The 21395-nt window shown below is 42.1% G+C and overlaps 1 protein-coding gene across 1 annotated transcript in view; it reads right to left on the bottom strand.

Annotated features, from left to right (window-relative positions):
• The window catches only part of GLG1 (golgi glycoprotein 1), a 29521-nt gene extending 8628 nt beyond the window's left edge, over positions 1–20893 (bottom strand). The window contains exons 1-14 of the mRNA XM_075282182.1: positions 20488–20893; positions 10978–11010; positions 6896–6982; positions 6505–6720; positions 5063–5266; positions 4813–4884; positions 4538–4721; positions 3214–3428; positions 2967–3088; positions 2038–2139; positions 1798–1951; positions 813–950; positions 602–688; positions 226–288 (exon numbers count right to left, since the gene is read on the bottom strand). Coding sequence (XP_075138283.1) covers positions 226–288; positions 602–688; positions 813–950; positions 1798–1951; positions 2038–2139; positions 2967–3088; positions 3214–3428; positions 4538–4721; positions 4813–4884; positions 5063–5266; positions 6505–6720; positions 6896–6982; positions 10978–11010; positions 20488–20763 — 1953 coding nt within the window. The 5' untranslated portion in view covers positions 20764–20893. The remainder of the gene's footprint in view (positions 1–225; positions 289–601; positions 689–812; positions 951–1797; positions 1952–2037; positions 2140–2966; positions 3089–3213; positions 3429–4537; positions 4722–4812; positions 4885–5062; positions 5267–6504; positions 6721–6895; positions 6983–10977; positions 11011–20487) is intronic.
• Between the last annotated feature and the right edge of the window lie 502 nt (positions 20894–21395).

The raw sequence follows: 21395 nt of genomic DNA, 5'->3' as shown, positions 1-21395 counted from the left end.
TAATTTTGTAGTTTGTATAAGCATTAGAAGCAGAGTCTCTGGATCAGCAGAGTCACAGTATACTTTTTAAGGAAGACATAAATCAGAAATGGTGACATACTGTAACTTTAAGATTTCCCCCGGCATCTACAGAGTTAGCATGTCAATCATGCTCAATTTAAGTCTCAACTGTCAATGAGATGACAACTATCAGCTACCACCCCCACAGAAGATGAGCCAACCTACATGGCAGTATCCCTGAATGATGGGCTCACATGCTCTCATCAGAAGAGCTTCTATCTGGATGTCCTGAAATAAAGAAAAAAAAAATGTATTCAATTATCACATACACCCAATGATCAGTGTAGGAGTCTGCTCTCTGTTTAGATCAGTGGTTCTTAACTTTGTTTGAGGTACCGAACCCACCAGTTTCATATGCACATTCACCGAACCCTTCTTTAGTTATAAATCAAATATGATTTTTTTCCAAATTCAAGATATAGGTATATGTTTTTTTACTGGTACACAAAATAAACCATGCATAGGGCCTAGGGTTCGATCGAACCCCGGTTAAGAACCACTGGTTTAGATGATTTGGGCTATTTTCAAATTGCCTGCTCACCTCCGACTCCAGCTCCGTAAGATTCCCCACAATCTCCCTGCACTCTGGAATTAGTTCTTCAAGGTGATCTTGCAGACACTCTAGTTCCTAAGAAGAAACACTCTGCATAAACAAGCAGCTTTATTCAATAGGACACCAAGCTTCAGTGTATTAGAAAGTCAGAGCCAGTAGCAGGTTCTTCATCTTGAACAGCATGCTACTTATCACTTACCTGTCCTGTCTCAGTCTTTTCATTACACCATTTGCCAAGCTCAGTCATGCATTTTGCCTGCATGGCAGGGTCCAGCTTCACATCCATTGCCCTTTGATGGAGAATACGCTGCACTTCAGCACGGCACTCACGTGATAACTGCAAGGTCAGAAAGTGATCTCAGTTTAAAAAAAAAAACAAAAAACCAGCAGCAAACAGACAAAAAAAAACAACAAAAAAACACACAACACTGTTGACTGATTATTTGTGGATCCAAAACCTCAATTTATATTATAGAACATCTATATACAGAAAAATAAAGGAGATTTCTAAGACTAAAATAGGGTAACATCCTTAGGATAGGCCATCAATATTAGATGGCAGGGTCACCTAGGAATCCCACAGATCAGCTGATCAAAACAGCAAATAGTGAAGCCGACTAAGGGCTTGTTCACATCTGCGCCCCGGTCTCCGCTATGCAGGTTTCAGTTTCCTGCCTGAAACTGGGCAGGAGACGGAAACCTGCAGGCATTTTTCAAACCCATTTCAAACCTGGTGAGCGTTTTGTGCTCTCCGCGGCGAAACCGGTTTTTTTTTTTTTTTTTTTTTTTAACCGGACACAAACAAAAAACATTTTCGCCGTGGAGAGCACAAAACGCTTACTGGCGCTCATGGATGGACACAGTTTATCAAGTTTCCATCTTATGTCGGCAGAAGACGGAAACCTGAAAACGGAAAACAGGCGCTGGTGTGAACCCAGCGTAAACAGTCATCAGTATTTTAATTATGGAAAATCCATTTAAAAAGGAACACAGGACATATGAATTAATGCTATATGGGTAAGTAAATTGTCAGATGCCAAATTATAAAACAGATCTCCACTAACAATATACACCAGGTTCAACTATAAAACATAACGGACTCCCTTATCCTAAACTCCCCAAAGAATTTCAGAAGAAAGAAAATATGCCTTTTAATCTGATGTGCACAGCCCCACAAAACTCACCCTGCGCCCCTGCTCTTCTGTGCGGTATGCATGCCGGTACAAACAAGAAAAGATGGCTCCAGCTGGCATATTCTCACTGGTCTCATTCCAGCCATGGGCATAACACAAACGGGAGGCATCTCCCTGACATTTTCTATACAAAACAGGATCTAGCCTAATAAAGAAAGTAAATGTTTGTATTGTCAGTCAGCAGCTCAAACATGGAGAGGACACATCATACAACACACACAGATAACTTACTTCCAGTCCCGTGAGATAAAATACTGCAGCTCCAGCAGACGGTGCTCACACTGCTCCACCATCTTCTCTGTATACAAGTGCTCCATAAGACATGACAAGATCCTGGTGAAGAGGATAAAGTAAGGATGTGAGTATCACGGTCAGGGATAAGCATCATATACATTTTAACATTGTCCTATAAACACTATAAACAGATGGAAGGTCAGTGCCTCATAGCAAGGCAGGAAAAATCATTAATCATCAATCTATATTAAAGGGTATTTTCCCTGAACATATCCTTATTGATATGTGAACACCAGATCAGTGAGGTGGGGGTGAAACAGACAGCAAATCAATCAGATGTTCACACTATATTAATAATATTCATGTATGACAGCATAGTAAATACATATGTCAATGATAACAATACTAATAGCTTGGCATCTCACAGGGCCATCCTCAATTAGTATATCCCCTCGCATCTGCATCCCTAGCTTCACACGGAAGATACAAAAAGTAACACAAACAAACATGTAATATGTTATAGCTAACATTCTTCTAACAAATAGAGGACCAGGGCCTTCGGTACAGGCTGAGCACAGATTCAGAACCAATGCAGCATTCCAACAGTGATAGCAAGATAAATACAGCCTATAAAAGACAGAGAAACGTAACCTCCTCCCAGACAGAGGCATGCCCAGGACAGGCACGCAGTTCCAGTTTTACAGAGACAGTCTGCGTCCATCGATATCTTTAGCAGAGAGAATCCCTTTATATAGTTAATTTTAGGAATATGAAAAACAGTGCCATACCTAGCTATAGATAGCTTCTGGTATGGCAGTAAATGGCTCTCAGCTGCACCATATACAACCAGAGGACAGGTGTGGGGCTGTTTCTGAAAGAAAGCAGTCACGTTTCTATAATCCTGACCATCCCATTACAGTACTTACATTGGATCTCCAGAGCGGATGTGCTTGCAGGCAGTTTGGATGACAGATTCACAGGCTTCATTTAGGGCACGGTCAATACGATAGTCTGAGGCAGGGTCTGTCTCTTGCACCAAAGTTTGTAACTGTATGGGAGAAAAGAAGGTCACCAGAATACAATATTTCCATAAGTCCAGCAATTGACAGATCAAGGATGTTCTGCACAAGAAGACATGAATATTTTTAATTGAAACCAAAGCTCTTTGCTTACCGCCTGCTGACACTTTTCTGCTATATTTCCCTTTTCTCCACGCACAACTTTCATTAAGCAATGCAGGGTGCGCCCTTTTCTGTGTAGGCCAGAACAGTGGTGTTCGATCTCCCCACGACAACTCAGGATAATCTCTGGGCTCAGAGAGAAGTCTTCCATTAGCATGCGCCTGTAGTCAAGCATTTCTCCTTGGCACTCGCTGCTCACCTGGCGGCCTAGAGAAAGCACCAAGCAATACTTAGAACTGTCAGTCTGAGATCCTGGTTACGGTCATAGTTATGTAGGTTCAACACTAATGAAATAAGGAAACTGCATAAAAATACATTTCTATATTAATCCAGTTACAGGTGCATTGTTGGTTACAAGTTAATGTAGATGCTGTACTACAATGTATGTGCAGTCAATTGGGTGTATGCTTCTCTCATCTGCCTTGAGATCCATATCACAATTATTCTTATGAAGAGAGCGTTGCAAAATGTAACTGCTTTTAAGATGCTTTATTCCAGAAAAGTTATAAAATGAAACATTTCGTCTGGACGCACTATGCCACTAACACCCACCTGCAGCTAGTGAGACTGAAGATCACTACTGACCTTAGAATGTGAGGAAATATATGTCTGGGATCAGTTATCACTGCAACTAAGGGCTTGTTCACATCTGTGTCCCGGTCTCAGTTTTGGAGAACGCTCACCGGCGCTCACGGCCGAACACGGTCTGCCAGGTTTCCGTCTTATGTAGGCAGAAGACGGAAACCTTAAATTGTAGATTGGGCACTGGTGTGAACCTAGCATAAGCAGGAAAGGGATAAGCCTGCGTTTGTCCCCAGATCAGCTTCTCCCATCAACACAATTTTGAGGTACAAAAGGTTGCCATGGCAGTCATCTACCTAGAAAACCTTTGGACCAGTTATCTTAGTGCAAAAACTAAAAACTCACACCACAGCCCACCACTCAAAATATGGCAAAAAAAAAAAAGTTGTAAGAACTACTGTATATAAAAATTGTTATCTTGTAATTGTTGGTTTTTGCTGTCCGCTTGAAAAGTCGGACATCTTTGGGAATGGGCAGTTAAGGACAGGCATGGACAGTAAAAGAACGCACCCGATGTCCATTTAAATGAATACAAAATGTCACGGACACAGCTAGTGTGCGCGCAAGATTTTGAACGGACATTAGCAGCGGACACTAGCTATCGGACACCGATGGTAGTGTGAACGCCCCCTAACACAAAACTGCAGTAGCAGGAGAGAAAGCTCAATTTGTCAACATCAAAACTAAAATTTCATGTGCTGGAATATAACGCGCACAATTTCCTCTGTACACACCTCTATGCACGGCAGACTCTAGGCACAGCAGCAGATAGGAGAGCCGGGCTTCCCTAGAGCGAGGATGATTCTCCACATTACAGCGATACTTCTTCAAATCGGCCTTACATGACTTGGCCAGTGAGTAACTGACCTTGTAGTCCTGAGCTATCAGCTTCTGACGTGTGGTGAGGGCATCACGGCACTGCAAAAAGATTGTCATTTCAGCACATAAGAACAGACTTCTAATGGCCAAAAGTCACAATATTTGATAAATATTAGTGCCAAAGACTCACCCGTTCACTCATTGATTCCTCAAACTTGTGGTTGAACAGACATTTGTAAACCCTTCCTTCTCCAGCTTGGACCTGTTCAGAAAATATGTCTGTGAGACACACTAAAAAAACATTGACGGAGAAGAAGTTGTCTGCAACTGGCAGCACTTTCGGCCACTGCCAAGTGGGGGAGAGACAATCAATAATGTAATGGCAAGGCAAGTGCCAAATTCATCTGTATTGTCACTGAATAATGAAGATGGGGACCTACAGTTTCACAGAATCGCTCCCGGTCATCTCTGCAGGCAAAGTACAGGTGTCGGTCAAGATGGAAGTCATCTGATGAGAGCTCAGCCACCCGCAGTATAGACTGTTTGCATTTATCAGAAACACGGGTCTGGAGATCAGTCTCTTCTGCTTCCTTTACAATAGTCTTCTCCAGACAAGCGACTACCTCACCCTGAGAATGAGGGTCCTGGGCAATGAGAACAAGCCAGTGGTTAGTGAGAGGCACCCACTTAGGGCTGGGCAACTCATCAAATAATAAGCAAAAGTCAGCTCAATTTATCTAAGTGAACTTGCGCACATCAGTTATGCCAATAATTTAGCATCCACGCTGTCCTGTCTCATACTCCCACTGGCTAAAGAATATGTCACTAAGTGTATGTTATTCTATAAGGATCATTGACCTGTAAATAACTGAAATCGAAACTCAGTGCCAAATAAAAAGGGGAGTGCCCTAAATTAATGGCTCATTAATGATAATCAAAGCCATAAATTCACTCCTGTAGTCACTTACCTCAATGTCCGTTTAACCTGTTAAGGACACGACCTAGCTTTAAAACTTAATGTATAACTTCCATTTTATTTTAAAGGGGTAGTCCCATGCACATAATCAGATCTATATTGGTAGATAATTAAGTTAACCCTTTTTGCAAATATAAGTAGTTAAAAATTCTGCAGAGTTTTAAAGATTTTCTCTATCTTAGTGATGACAGTCTATAGTCTGTGAGTTGCCGGGACCCCAGCCATAATTTTCTTGTTGTATCTGGGTCATTAGGCAGGGGCACTACATGTATGAGAAGATATCCCGGCCACAATAAGGAAATCAAGGCTAATTTTCTAACCTTAGAAAGGTCCTCCATTCATGGTCGTATCCAAGAGAAACCGATAAAGACAACAGCCTGCGACCACAAGATATTTAGAGAAAATCTTTAAAACTCTGCAAAATGTTTAATTACTTATATTTGCAAAAATGTTTAACTTTTAATTATCTACAAATATAGATATGATTATGTTCATGGGAATACCCCTTTAAGTGTAATAAAGTTTTATTGAAATTTTATATGGAACACAACAAATATTCTATTTTATTGCATTTTTTTTTTTGCTATTGTGTCAGGGCGCGTTTGGTGATTTTTTTTTGTAATATAACAGCTTTCCTTTTAATGTAAAACAGGCTTTACAATTCTCCCTTGCGTCAGTTCACAGGGACAGTTTCCTGACCGCCGTGGTTTTCTCTCAGTGGTTAGATGCCTGAGATTAGAGACGTCTCTGATCATGGGCATTCCCACCAGATTCCTGTCGTGTAATACAGCTGTGACATATCGGTTATGGAGCTGGCTCAGCTTCTGAGTGGGCACCATATTTAAAATCCAGACATTCTCCATAATAGTACACCACACGTTCTTAAAGGGATAACAGTCTCAATACCTTTTCTCCAGGGCGGATGCTGCCACACTTCAGCGAGTTTATTTCAGCCCTACAGTCTTCCATAAATCCACAGATCAGGCGGTAATCGCTGTAGATTATGGCTGTCATCTTAGTGATATACTGGTGGCACTGGTATTCTGTGATATTTGCACGATGATCCACCAAACAGGAGACCACATATCCCTTCCCAGGAGTCTCCTCTGCACATTCCTTCAGCTGAAGATAAAAGGCAATTACATACTTGAACAACTTCCTCCCCTCCCTTCTAGTCCAAGAAAAAATTGATCTTTTTACTCCAAAATAGAGACGCTTCAGTTTGAAGAAATAATGTGATGGGACAAAAGTAACCATGACACACCAAAGAAGGCTGTTACCAGAGGACAACACTCACCCCAGATAAAGTAGACTTGCAGATCTCTTTGGCCACAGACTCAAACTTAATATCCTTCGTCAAGTTGAGTTTAAAGTTCCACAGAAGCTGAAAAACAACAAGAAAAGTAACAAACCTGAGAATTTATATTATTTACACTCTGATGCACACAGAAGGGGAACTTCTATAGGAGGTTAAAAAAGAAAAACAACCCCCCCTCCCCCCCAACAGCTGGTCATTTTTAACTGGACACAACCATGTAGTAGACAGTAACAGGTTTTATTTATTTTTTTAAACATTGAACTAATCCACAATTCCAATATTCTGATCTGTTGTGTTCCTACTGACTATGCTGTCTTAATGTGTCTTGCCTAATGATAACTATGCTGTATTGTACATTCACTGTGCATCTATTTGATTTTTCCAGGACCTGTTGGACAAGTTGTAGTGCGCAGGTTACACCGCAAGCTTGATATGGACTGAGGGGGGTGGTATAGTGGCATTTTACATTTTTATGAGATCTTGGTGGGGGGGTTTTGTACCTGATTGTTTCTCCTGTAAAATTTGTTACATGTTTGTGCTTTATTATTATATCTGGAACACATTCTTCAATAAAAACCAGTTTAAAAAAAACATTGAACTCTATGTAAACTGATGTCCTTCCGTGGCATCCATCTGGATTTGGTTTTAGCAGACCATTTAATCACATCCCCTAAACAGATATCACAAGACATGAGCACAAAACCCAACATCTGATGTAGATGAATTGGTTCTAAAACACTTATGCCGCCCTGGTCTTTGCAAGGAGAAAGTCTGGCCAAGAGGCAGCCAGAACTGGCGCTTGAATTATTATTATTAGCACCAGCGTATCCATTTATTACAGTGGCATCCGTCCCATGGTCCTCCAGCTGTTGTAGAACTACTATTTTTATTAAGTGAAAGTAGTCTTAACCCCTCAGATTTTCCTCCCCAAGCCAGTCTTACGCTGGGTTCACACCAGCGTCCAGTCTCTGTTCTCAGGTTTCCATCTTCTGCAGGCAGAAGACGGAAACCTGACAGACGGTGTCCAGCCATGAGCACCAGTGAGCGTTTTATGCTCACTGCCGCAAAACCGTTTTTAAACCAGACACAAAGTCCTGCATGTTCGACTTTGTGTCCGGTTAAAAAAAAAACCAGTTTTGCCGTGGAGAGCACAAAACGCTCACGGCCAGGCACTTTTCAAACCCATTCATTTGAATGGATTTGAAAAATGCCTGCAGGTTTCCGTCTCCTGTCCAGTTTCGGGCAGAAATCGGAAACCTGAAAGCGGAGACCCGGGGCGCAGATGTGAACGAGCCCTGATCAGTAAGAAAATCTTTCTCTCTCCATCTATTCTACCCCACCATCTGACCTTCTCTGCACAGGTTCTTACAAACATGCAGGCTTTCCGCCCCAAAAACACAACCTACCCACACACTCTGTTTTTTTACAGCAGACAAAAAAATCCTACATGCAGGAATTTTGTGTCCGTTTCAAAAAGCGCATTCTTGACCGACGGCAAGTGTCCGTTATTTTTAATTTTTTAACATTGAAGTCTATGTGTTATGAAACCCTGTCTTTGTTGCCCATAGCAACCAGCCAATTTACAAAATATGGCAGTCCTGGGAAGGCTACTATGGGCAACAAGGAAAGGTTTTATTTTAGGAAGTTTCAGAGATCTTACCCAATGACATACAGTCCTATGAAAAAGTTTGGGCACCCCTATAAATCTTAATCATTTTTAGTTCTAAATATTTTGGTATTTGCAGAAGCCATTTCACTTTGATATATCTAATAACTGATGGACACAGTAATATTTCAGGATTGAAATGAGGTTTATTGTACTAACAGAAAATGTGCAATATGCATTAAACCAAAATTTGACCGGTGCGAAAGTATGGGCACCCTTATCATTTTATTGATTTGAATTCCCCTAACTACTTTTTACTGACTTACTGAAGCACAAAATTGGTTTTGTAACCTCAGTGAGCTTTGACCTTCATAACCAGATGTATCCAATCATAAGAAAAGGTATTTAAGGTGGCCAATTGCAAGTTGTTCTCCTATTTGAATCTCCTCTGAAGAGTGGCATCATGGGCTACTCAAAACAACTCTCAAATGATCTGAAAACAAAGATTGTTCAACATAGTTGTTCAGGGGAAGGATACAAAAAGTTGTCTCAGAGATTTAACCTGTCAGTTTCCACTGTGAGGAACATAGTAAGGAAATGGAAGACCACAGGGACAGTTCTTGTTAAGCCCAGAAGTGGCAGGCCAAGAAAAATATCAGAAAGGCAGAGAAGAAGAATGGTGAGAACAGTCAAGGACAATCCACAGACCACCTCCAAAGAGCTGCAGCATCATCTTGCTGCAGATGGTGTCACTGTGCATCGGTCAACTATACAGCGCACTTTGCACAAATAGAAGCTGTATGGGAGAGTGATGAGAAAGAAGCCGTTTCTGCACGTACGCCACAAATAGAGTTGCCTGAGGTATGAAAAAGCACATTTGGACAAGGCAGCTTCATTTTGGAAACAAAAATTGAGTTGTTTGGTTATAAAAAAAGGCGTTATGCTTGGCGTCCAAAAAGAAACAGCATTCCAAGAAAAACACATGCTACCCACTGTAAAATTTGGTGGAGGTTCCATCATGCTTTGGGGCTGTGTGGCCAATGCCGGCATCGGGAATCTTGTTAAAGTTGAGAGTCGCATGGATTCCACTCAGTATCAGCAGATTCTTGAGAATAATGTTCAAGAATCAGTGACGAAGTTGAAGTTACGCCGGGGATGGATATTTCAGCAAGACAATGATCCAAAACACCGCTCCAAATCCTCAGGCATTCATGCAGAGGAACAATTACAATGTTCTGGAATGGCCATCCCAGTCCCCAGACCTGAATATCATTGAACATCTGTGGGATGATTTGAAGCGGGCTGTCCATGCTCGGCGACCATCTAACTTAACTGAACTTGAATTGTTTGTCCAAAATACCTTTATCCAGGAACTGATTAAAATCTACAGGAAGCAACTAGAGGCTGTTATCTTTGCAAAAGGAGGATCTACTAAATATTAATGTCACTTTTCTGTTGAGGTGCCCATACTTTTGCACCGGTCAAATTTTGGTTTAATGCATATTGCACATTTTCTGTTAGTACAATAAACCTCATTTCAATCCTGAAATATTACTGTGTCCATCAGTTATTAGATATATCAAACTGAAAAGGCTGTTGCAAATACCAAAATATTTAGAACTAAAAATGATTAAGATTAATAGGGGTGCCCAAACTTTTTCATAGGACTGTATGAGTATTAAAGAGACAGTCCTGTTTTTACAACATGAGGGTGAATTCACACTGAGTAAACGCTAGCTTATTCTGAACGTAAAACACGTTCAGAATAAGCGGCGTCTAAAGCAGCTCCATTCATTTCTATGGGAGCGGGGATACGAGCGCTCCCCATAGAAATGAATGGGCTGCTTCTTTCACTCCGTGCAGTCCCATTGAAGTGAATGGGGAGTGCCGGCGTGTACGCTCCGGCATGAGCAGAGCTTGCCGTATACGCCGGCACTCCCCATTCACTTCAATGGGACTGCACGGAGTGAAAGAAGCAGCCCATTCATTTCTATGGGGAGCGCTCGTATCCCCGCTCCCATAGAAATGAATGGAGCTGCTTTAGACGCCGCTTATTCTGAACGTGTTTTACGTTCAGAATAAGCTAGCGTTTACTCAGTGTGAATGCACCCTGACACTGATAAGATTTCCGCTTAACTGAGTGTTTATGAGCTGTTCGGAGAACGGTCAGGCAGCTCCCAGGACAGCTCTATCTAAAAAGGGAACAATTCAACTTGCAGTACAAGCGCAACAGTCTTTAATTGGTAAAGAATAAGAACTCACACTTTTCTAATTGAAATGTTATTAACATTTAGTATATATTAACTTTTAATTAAAATTACCTGACTTAAAAAATAAAAAATTGGAATATTCCTTTAAAGGTGGGAAATATTTCCTATACATTCTATTATACATCATTTATTGCCATCATTATGAAGTGTTTATGATTCCACATTTACAATCACAAAATACTTACATGGTTACAGTCTGAAGAAATCTCATTGTCCGCCTGCAAAGAAAGGGAAAACCATTAATAAAAAATTAAAGGCAACGTACAAAGCTCATAAAGAGCGGTCCCTACATATTTCCCCGTCACTTGTATTAGAAATGCAGCATTGGCTCCATACTGTGGGTTACATTCCACAGCGCAGTCCTGCTGCCAGAGTCTACCACCAAACTGATGATCAGAGAGGTCAGTGAGCAGGGCAGGAACATGCCGCCAGATACCAGATGAAATTATATCACTCCACAAATACCTACATGAAAGGAGAGATTGAGAGATATTGCAACCAAATCCCAAGGAATGAGAAGACTGAGGGTAAAGGGGTGCAGACACCTCCCTACAGACATGCAATGTGTCCCCCCCACCAGATAAATACTGAGGGCTGGGACCAGCACAGATCTGGGGACATGATGAGGAGCTGCGATGCTACACAGCCCTATTACACTACACATACAACATTCATAACTATAGAACTTTTGGAACTTACTTCAAGCTCATAAAATATTTCTGTACCACAATGTGTGGTCGACAACACTACAGTGTGTCCTATGGCATGCCAATACAGAATCAGCAGAAAGCCTGAATACCAGCACAGGTTACAGGATACCATATATACACTATACTGTATACAATACTGCCAGGGCATCTAGCACCTGTATAATAGTGACCCTGCTGCATCCACCAGGTCATGTGTACACAATTAATTCCTGCTTGGAGGAAGCGGATATTGAGCTCACATAACAGGAACTGCTTGTATTTTATGTAGATTTATTCTCAGGACAAGGTACAATGCAGGGTGTGTGCAGGTGATGGGAGCAGCAGGTGTATTATACTACAGCAACTGAGGGCTCATGGCAGTCCTATGCACACAGCTCTTATCTATATAACTGCACAAGCCCATAAGAGTCAGTACAAGTCCTGCAGCCCACGGCTTGACACCAAAACTTCCATAAGCAAACTTACAGTATAGGTCAGCTCCAACTCCAGCTGCTGTGAAACTACAACTCTCAACATAGATACTTGCTTGGTTGAGTCTAGCATACTGAGTCTAGCATTTGACTTTTTGCAGTGCCAAAAGCTCCAGACCCCTAGTATATGTGATGGGCTTCATACCAGAAGATACTGCTAAACATCACACAACTGTATAGCTCATGTTAAGTTTATCTTGAGTATTGATAAATACCTGCATAGCTTAGGCTTAAGGTCTAGTTCACAGGGGGTTCCGTGTGAACAAATTCCGTCGCAACTTTCCGCTCCGGATTAGGCCCAAATGAATGGGCTCAGTCCGGAGGGTGCTTTCACGAAGCGGACACCGCGGCTGAATTAGCCACAGAATCTGCCTGAAGAAAAGGCAGCTCACTTCTTCTTTCCGCTAGCGGGAACAAAGGTCTACATAGACTTCTATAGTGAGGGGGCGGATTTTGAGGCGGATTCTGCGTCAAAATCCGCCCCCTCTTGGCCTGAGTGAACTAGCCCTTATACACCAGAAAAAGCTGCTAGGATAAGTAAAATATATCAATAAAACTCCATTCACTCGCAAAAAGCCAGAAAGAGTATCCTGGCCTCTGTCAGGGTGGTATGCATGGCTTTACTGCAGTATAGAAAAGCACAGCAGACGGCACTCTCCTGTACAGTGAATCACTGAAAACTGTACACCACCCAGTATACGGTTGTTTCTTTAAATATAGCAGTATATGCCTAAGCAGAGGCATGTGTGTGCCTTCTGTCAGGAAATCCTTCTCTACAGATAACTCAGATGAAAGGTCTGAATTAAGTGTGCACAATGTCTTAAAGTGGTCTACCTGCCAAATCAAGTCATCCCCTAACACCAGGATAGAATATAACATACAGATCACTTGGTGTCTGCTCAGACCCCCACTGGTCAGGACTTTTGTCTCCCATTTTTAATGAAGCAGCAGTTGGATAGGGCATGCACCACTCAATTGATTCCAATGGAAGCACCAAAGATAGCTGAGCGCTATTCTCATCTCTGGTGCTCCTGTTACAATGAATAGAGCATTGCGTTCAATGTCCAACCACCAAAATTTTCCATTCCCATATCCATACTTGCTTTGTTGGGAAAAAACGCTTTAAGAGCCTTTTTTTCACAGACTGATGAACGGTCAGTACAGAGAGGTTTCTTAATTGCCTCAATTATTAGAAGAAAAAAAAATATATGTGTTATTATATAAAATTCAAAAATAGTGATTGATCAAATCATCAGTCATTCCCCAAAATGGTAGATCTAGAAACTGCATCAGTGCCACAAAAAAAATAAATAAAACAATATATATATATATATATATATATATATATATATATATATATATAATCTTAAATTAAACTCTTGATGCACTGGTATCACACTCTAGCCCTCCTGCACTCTCTGAACGCTGGCGATGTCCGTACCATCTTTATTGGGACTGTCCACTTACACAGAGCTTCTGGTTGGAAGGGAAGGATATGACAGAGTCTTTGTACTGTTGGAACCCCTTACTTGCTTGCTTAACCTACCCCCTAAGCAACTGGGTAAGAAGTCCCTTAGACTCTTTCTCCACTTATGTAAAGCGGCCAAGACCCTAATATCGATGCATTGGAGGAGGGCTACCCCCCCCTCTTTCTGGCTTACTTGAAGGACACTTACAATGCAGGTTCTGCGACATTAAATAATGTGGTGGAGGTATTCCAATCTATATGGGACCTGTGGCATATTTACTGCATTTTGTGAGGTCTCTGATTGTTCAACCCCCCCATTTTTTCTTTCTTGTTCTTTCCCCTATGGGTATCTTCACACGGCAGAAAATGAAAAGGAGGTTCTCTTCATTTTCCGCCACAGTCTAGCTGCAATGGGATGCCAATGCAGTGCAAAAGCATTTTGTCGCAACATCCCGCTCTTGATTAGGCCCAAATGAATGGGCCTTATCAGGAGGGAGTCTCGAGCCGCAGAATCTGTGGCAAGATCGAGCAGGACGCTTCTTTTTCCACGTCGTACTGCGATCTCGGTCTCCCATTGAAAACAAAAGGAGGCGGATTCCGGGGTTAAATCCACCTCCAAATCCCTGGCAAATTCCTCCATGTGAACAAACCCTAAGTCATTTTGCATTTGACTTTTTATTTTGATTACTATAAATGTTTCTTCAATGTAATATGATTTGTTTTTTGTTGTTGTATAAAACATGTAAAAATGCAATAAAAATTGCAATTGAAAAAAAAAGTTAAATGTCAAAAAACAATACAAAACTGGGGGGAAAAAGGCTTTGGTGGGAAGGGGTTAAGATTAGTTTTGGCAGCACATCTTAGTATTCAATACTGGTTATAGGTTAGCAAGTCCACAGCAGTGGATGACAAGGGGCAGTGAATGACAAGGTCTGTGAAGCGCTGAGGATTTTGTTGGCGCTGTACAAGTAACCAAAATAAATAAGTTACAGAAAAGTTATTTTATAAAAGTCATAGGAAATAAGTCTAGGTCACAGCAGAAAAACCCGACACCAAATATAAAGACTGACAGCTGTAAGGGGGAGGGCAACATTACAGATATGAGGCGGGCAAAGGAAAAGGGGGGCAGGTTGGCCTTTTATAACACAGAACATGTAACTACTTGGCTACAATCTGCCATGCTATAAACCTCCAAGGAGTGGTCAGGAAATCAGAGAAGTTGTAAATGCAAGGCTTGTGTGTCACCTGCAGGTATATCACCCAGCTGTATACAGAGGTGCAGGGTGACTAAATACCATGGAATATACTTTATAGCTCTACATCCAGCTGCAAAATGACGCAAGCTCCAGAACTGAGGCCTATTAGCAGCTACTAATACTTGTGATGTTTCATGAACAGGCGAAGAACAGAAACCAGAAGACCTCTGAGCGGGGCGTGCTACTGTCTTATTGCATAGCCAATACTCTGCTTAGATCAGGTCACAAAAGAAAATTATTCTCTTCAGTTATATATGATATGATAAAAGTGGTACAATCCATTATAAGGGCTCGTCACCCAGCTTTCTTAGAGCCCTGAATATACATACTCAGGGGCATGCAGTAACACATAACCAAGCAGATTTACCGTTCAAGAACGTTAGAAAGTTGGGTGACAACTTCAATGACAGTTGTAATAACAGCCATGATGGTAGTGAGTCTGCTTACAAGAAACAGATACAAGTATGGTCATACAGGGGAATGTTTCTTCTAAAATGTCAGTGGGTAACACTGTAGATAATCCTCGGGAAACCACAAAAGCAGCAGAAACATCACAGTATCAGTCTCAGGTCTGCAGCAGTGTTATGTAGTCTGTAGCACTCAGATCAGCACAATTCAGGTCTCTGCCACTTCTGTCAAGCCAATGTATTGCTGTTCCTACTATATGTGTATACATAGTGCCCATCTCAGAGAATAAATGCCACCCTTAGCTGTGGGCCACCAAAGGAGAGTAATGTGGATGAGTGCAGCCATGGGATAGTGGTGGTACCTCATCCGGCACAATAAGTCTCCTGTCAGTCACAGCACAGAGCACAGTGCGTCCTCCAGAAATAACCCTGCTGTATAATTACCAGCTCTGCTATTTCCCTCAGCTTTCTTTTTCTGTCTAACGTGAATTGAAATAGCTGCACCCTCCAGACTGTTCTAAAACCGCTGGCACCAAACATGGCACTGGGTCCTGGAGCTCTGACTGTGTCTGCAAATAATCCTGCGCGCCATGACCAGTGATGGGATGGATACTGCCTCCTGTTACCGCTGCTGCTGTGCCCATTGTAGTACATCCTGGGGTCTAAAATATTGGAAATCATGACAGATTAGGAGTCATCTCATAGTTTGTAAACTCTTGCGAGCAGGGCCCTCAGTCCCATTGTGTGAAATGACTTTCTTTGTAATGTATCTTTCTGTCTGTATTTGAACCCTACAAATTGTACAGTGCTGCGGAATATGTTGGCGCTATATAAATATAATGTATTATTACTATTATCTGGGATGAAAAGAATGATTCCTTTTCACTAAGGTATCAGGGCCTGAGCTCTAGGACTCCACAACATAAAAGACTCCCCTATGATGTCATGTTCCACCTCCACACAAGGGTCACTGATTTCACAGAGCCATCACTCACAACCTCAGTGTTATAACATCCCCCCTGCATACATAGACAAGTGATAACAGGACCTGCTGACCTCTGCCCCCAGCTAAGAGCTGCAATATCACATGTACACACTGTGGCAGATCTGCAGGTTTGGACAAGTCCTGACATAGAAAGACGACTAAAGAGAACACAGCTGGGACCCAAGGCAGGACATAAAGGGGTGCAGTCCTCATCCGGTCACATACCAGAGTCATCTTAAGCAAGTGGATATTGTACCCTACTTTATACACTCGTGTACCACAATCTGCAGAACAGAGCCACCGAAAGTCTTCAGTACTCCACATTATATAAAAAGAATAGCAATTCTAGTCGTTTCTGCAGTCTTGTGAGGAATTTCACACCACAGTGAGAGAAACCAACATCAAACCCTAGCTACAAGAGGGAACATTTGTGACTACCACAGGTGCTTTGAGAATGAAGAAGTATCTGCCCCTGCCATCCATAAACCTATAAAATTAGGGATGAAAAGCAACTGGACAATTCAACCACTTATTACCAAATACTCAGCCAAGTCTGTGACCACGACTACAACACAGAGATCCATCACATTATCGGATTGTACAGACACAAGAAGAACATCCACAGTGGTCACGAGCCCTCCTGTATTGTTGGGAAAAATTCAATTGACGGGATTTTTTAGTTGGATGACAATGCAAACACTACTACACACACCAAAGAATTGGTCACTTAACTTCCCTTAACAGGCAAATGGCAACCCTGTAATACTGACACGTTCCATAGCACATATTATAGGGGTACAGAGATCAGTTTGCTGGGGCAGAGCAATGTGATTTGTACTCTGCTGCATGTTGTCCTACTATAAAAGAGAACTGCCTAGTTTCAGGAGTTGCGCTGTCCGTTCCACTTATGTAAGATGGAGGGTGCCCCACCGCATAGACCTTACTACACAAATGCTGACCTAAAACTGGGTTCACACCAGCCCTTGTGGTATGTTCGGGGATTCCATTCCCCTCTCCTCATTTTTCACCCTTCTCGGGCAGAAACCACACGGACCCCATTATAATCTATGAGGTCTGTGGGATTCCTAAGGTAACCGCATTTTTTATGCGGATTAGGTTTCCATTCAGGGGACCCCCAAGCGGACCCCCGAACAGAAACTCGAATGCAGATGTGAACCTAGCCTTAGGGTGCTTTCACACGACGTAAACGCTCCACACATTTTGTTCATTTAAGGGCCCGTTCACACTACGGATACGGTGACTGATTCTGAACGTTAAAACACGTTCAGAATCAGCGCGTATCAAGTAGATCCCATTCATTTCAAAGGGAGCCGGCATAGGATCACTCCCCATTGAAATGAATGGGCTGCTTTTTACTCTACGGGTGCTCCCATTGAAGTGAATGGGAAGCGCTCGCGTGTACGGCTCGCTGTGTGAAGGGGCCCGGCGCTCGGCTCAGTTCGAGCCGTACACGCGAGCGCTTCCCATTCACTTCAATGGGAGCGCTCATAGAGTAAAAAGCAGCCCATTCATTTCATGGGGAGCGCTCGTATGCCAGCTCCCATTGAAATGAATGGGATCTGCTTTATACGCGCTGATTCTGAAGGTGTTTTAACGTTCAGAATCAGTCACCGTATCCGTAGTGTGAATGCACCCTTACACGTGTAAAAATGCACATGTAAAATGTGTTCTCATAGAGTTGTATGGGACCCATACAACTGTATGAGAACACATTTTACACGTGCATTTTTACACGTGTAAAATGAACAAAATGTGTGGAGCGTTTACGTCGAGTGAAGGCACCCTTCGACTGAAACCTATGAAACTACTATATAATGCTAAACAGAAGTCATAATGACTTGATACAGTGTTACTTCTTGTGTACACACAACTACTTATCCTGAAAAGCAAGGTATACCTGAATTTGTAATATTAAGCACCAACAATACTTAGTTCTGCTGTAACTAAGCCAACTCATGGGTGGAGTAAAGTTAGATTAGTCTACAGATACAGCAGAATTAGGTACGTTCATAAACCTGGTGCAGTCTATATGGTCTTTCTTTTAGACAGTAGTAGTAAACCTGCCACATAATCTTTACTATTAAAGACGGTTCCCTGGGCCAAAAATCAGACATCTGCCTTGATCCCTCTTGACGTTAAAGCTCTCTGGCTTTCCATGGCAGAGTCTCACGCTATGAACTATGTGGCAGGATTGAGCAGGAATCTAAGTTTTCAATGGAAGGAAAAGATTAGAGCAGGACGCTGACAAAATAATGGGGGTCACAATCTGTTGCTAATTTCGTGGTGGGATCTCACACAAAATCAGTGGCAGATTCCTCCATATAACATATAAGAGGCTGCTTGATACAAGGAGCAGACACAGTAGAAGGCTGCGATGAGTGGAGTGAGATATGCACTGACTCTTGTAATTGGGCGGTGTAAAACAGACATAATCCAGTAATTGTATCTACTGGTCAATACTGTTACTTATCAGCCGTCTATACATTATCACATGATCCCAGGCAGTAAGATATCACTGTTGTGAAGCTGGAGACAGTTATAGATGGAGTCAGAAAAAAGTTACCGACACAGACGTCAAAATATAATTATTTTATACAATTACCAATATTGTATCAGTAATTTGGTGTATAGTTTGTTACACATTAACATTGTAAATAAATCAAGCACAAGACTATTCGTGAATTAGAAGAGCTTTACAGTGTTTGTCTACAGCTATCAGCCATTTATGAAGATGGTGGAATCAGAGTCATAAGAGGACCGTCCATTTCTCATCCAACAGATGATAATGGTGGAAAGAAAGGAGGATCGGGCTTGTTTATTATATTTCCCAAAGAGATATTCTACTGTTGAGGGTTCCTGACTACAACTTACTATCGCCCTACTGAGTAATATACATGTGGGAATCAGGATTAGCTGTTGGCGGACAATAACTACTCAGTAATAATGGGGAACATAGTAGTAGTTTCCTCATTTGTACAGGGACTTTCTGAGTTCTCTGGATGCAGCCTGCAGTATATAGAACAGAAGTTTCACCTCTGTTTATTGTAATTACATGCAGGGACACACAGACAACCCCATAGCAAAGCAGATCTCGTGCAGGTACACACATCTACCTTACCCTGGCCAAGGTGACCAGAGTGAACCCTTCATTATCAGCTGCACTCCTACGCCTGGGCAGAAATGAATAGACCATAGATACAAGGTTTATGCTACAGAATGTATTAATTATTGAAATAAGCGGGGGTGATGAAATGTAAGTATCTACAGGATACAATGGTCAGTATATAATATGTGGGGTAATATTATACAGGAGTATACTGAGGCATTGTATGAGTATTTCTGGGTACTACAATATTACACAGGAATATCAGGGTGCAGTATGAGTCAGTGACATGATATTACACAAATATTACACTGGTGTATATCAGAGTGATGTATGAATGGATGTCGTATCACAGGACAATATTTGGGTGATGCATATGTAAGTGACAATATTATACTGGCGTATATTGGGTGCTACAATACTACACAGAATTATATTAGGGTGTTGTATGAGTGGGTAACAATATTATTCAGACACTGGTGTATATGAGGGTGCTATACTATTACACAAAAGTATATTAGATGCTGTATGAGCGGGTAACATATCACACAGGAGTATGGGTGCAGTATGAGAAAGTGACAATATTACACTGTAGTACATCAGAGTGCAGTAGGATTAGTTTACAATATTATACAGACATATACTGCTTGGGAGACAATATTAAAATGCAGTATATTAAGGATCTACAATATTCCACAGAAGGATATCAGGGTACAGTGTGAGAGAATGAACGTGTCATACAAAAGATTTTTTACTTTTTTTTGCACTGAAGTATATCAAGGTTCTCTATGAGGGTAGAACAAATACATTAGAGTGCTTTATGAATGTGTGACAATATTCCGCTGGAGTATATCAGGGTTCTGTACAAGGGGGTAACAAATACACTAGAGTGCTGTATAAGTGGCTGACAGTATTACAATGTAGTAGATCAGGGTACTGTGTGAATGGGTGATACGATATCACACATAAATATTGGGGTGTTGTATGACTGGGTGACAGTATTACAATGGAGTAGATCAGGGTACTGTGTGAATGGGTGACATGATATCACACAGATAACTATTGGGGTGTTGTATGACTGGGTAACAGTATTACAATGGAGTATATTGAGGTGCTACACTATTACACAAGTATATCAGGGTGCAGCATGAGGGGCTGATAATATGCCCCAATGGCGGATATCATAGTGCTAGGTTATTACATAGAAGTATATTAGGGTACAATATAAAATAGCACGAGTATATTGGGGTGCTGTATTTGGGGGTTATTACACACCTCCCTGACATCCTGCAGGCACTCCAACACGGCCAGGTTATTGTTCCAGGAGTTCTTAGGGCAGATGCGAGTGATGTCCTCCCGGCAGGCCTCTTCTTCTATCAGTCTGATGCCGGGGAGTCTCCGGGGCTGGGAGGCCGCAGGCTGAGCCGCTACCGCCGCGGCCACCACCTCCTGTCCAGCTACTTGTGCCCCAGCCCTCGGACACACGAGGAGGGCCAGTACCGCACTCATCGCCAGCCAGCACCATAGCCGGACACGTCCGCAGGCCGCCATCTTGGAATCAGACAGTCACGGAGCTTCAGGCTCGTCACTGTGCACCGGGCAGGACGGAGACGCGCACGTCAGGAAACCTGCCGACGTCACGACGTCTTCACTCTATTACCAGCGCCCCGCCGCCACTGCCCTCATCCAAGATGACGTCCACTCTCCCCTAACGTCTCCTTGTACGCGACAATCTCTAGAGCGAGGCGCTTACGTCATTTTCTACTTAGGGACCAAAGAGGCCGAGCTTCCACATGTCTGCTGGGAAGTCCATGATACTGGCATAGATGTCGCTGAGGACTACAAAGAGATGGCCGTCGTGCCAGTCTAAAAGGAATGTATTGCTAATTTATTAATTAAAACCAGACAAAATAGATCACTTGTTCGTAATTTCTGAACAATTTTTACATTCTATTTTTTGTATGATTATGGGGCTGCCATTTTGCCTGAGATTCTTGTTTGCTCTATAAACGGCAGTTAGTCACAGAGCTTTACAACATAGTCATGGCTGTGGGCAAAAATAAACTAGAGCTGACTCATTCAGGTCTATGGAGGGGGAGTACATAAACTGTGACATCATCTATTGTCAGAAGTGAATCTTATGATGGCATCTATAGAGATGTAATACAGACTGAAGTAAATGA

Source organism: Leptodactylus fuscus, chromosome 7 (genome assembly GCF_031893055.1).
Source record: "Leptodactylus fuscus isolate aLepFus1 chromosome 7, aLepFus1.hap2, whole genome shotgun sequence".
Lineage (NCBI taxonomy): Eukaryota > Metazoa > Chordata > Amphibia > Anura > Leptodactylidae > Leptodactylus > Leptodactylus fuscus.
The sequence above is the reverse complement of the archived record's forward strand: the minus strand, read 5'-3'. Positions and strand labels throughout refer to the sequence as shown.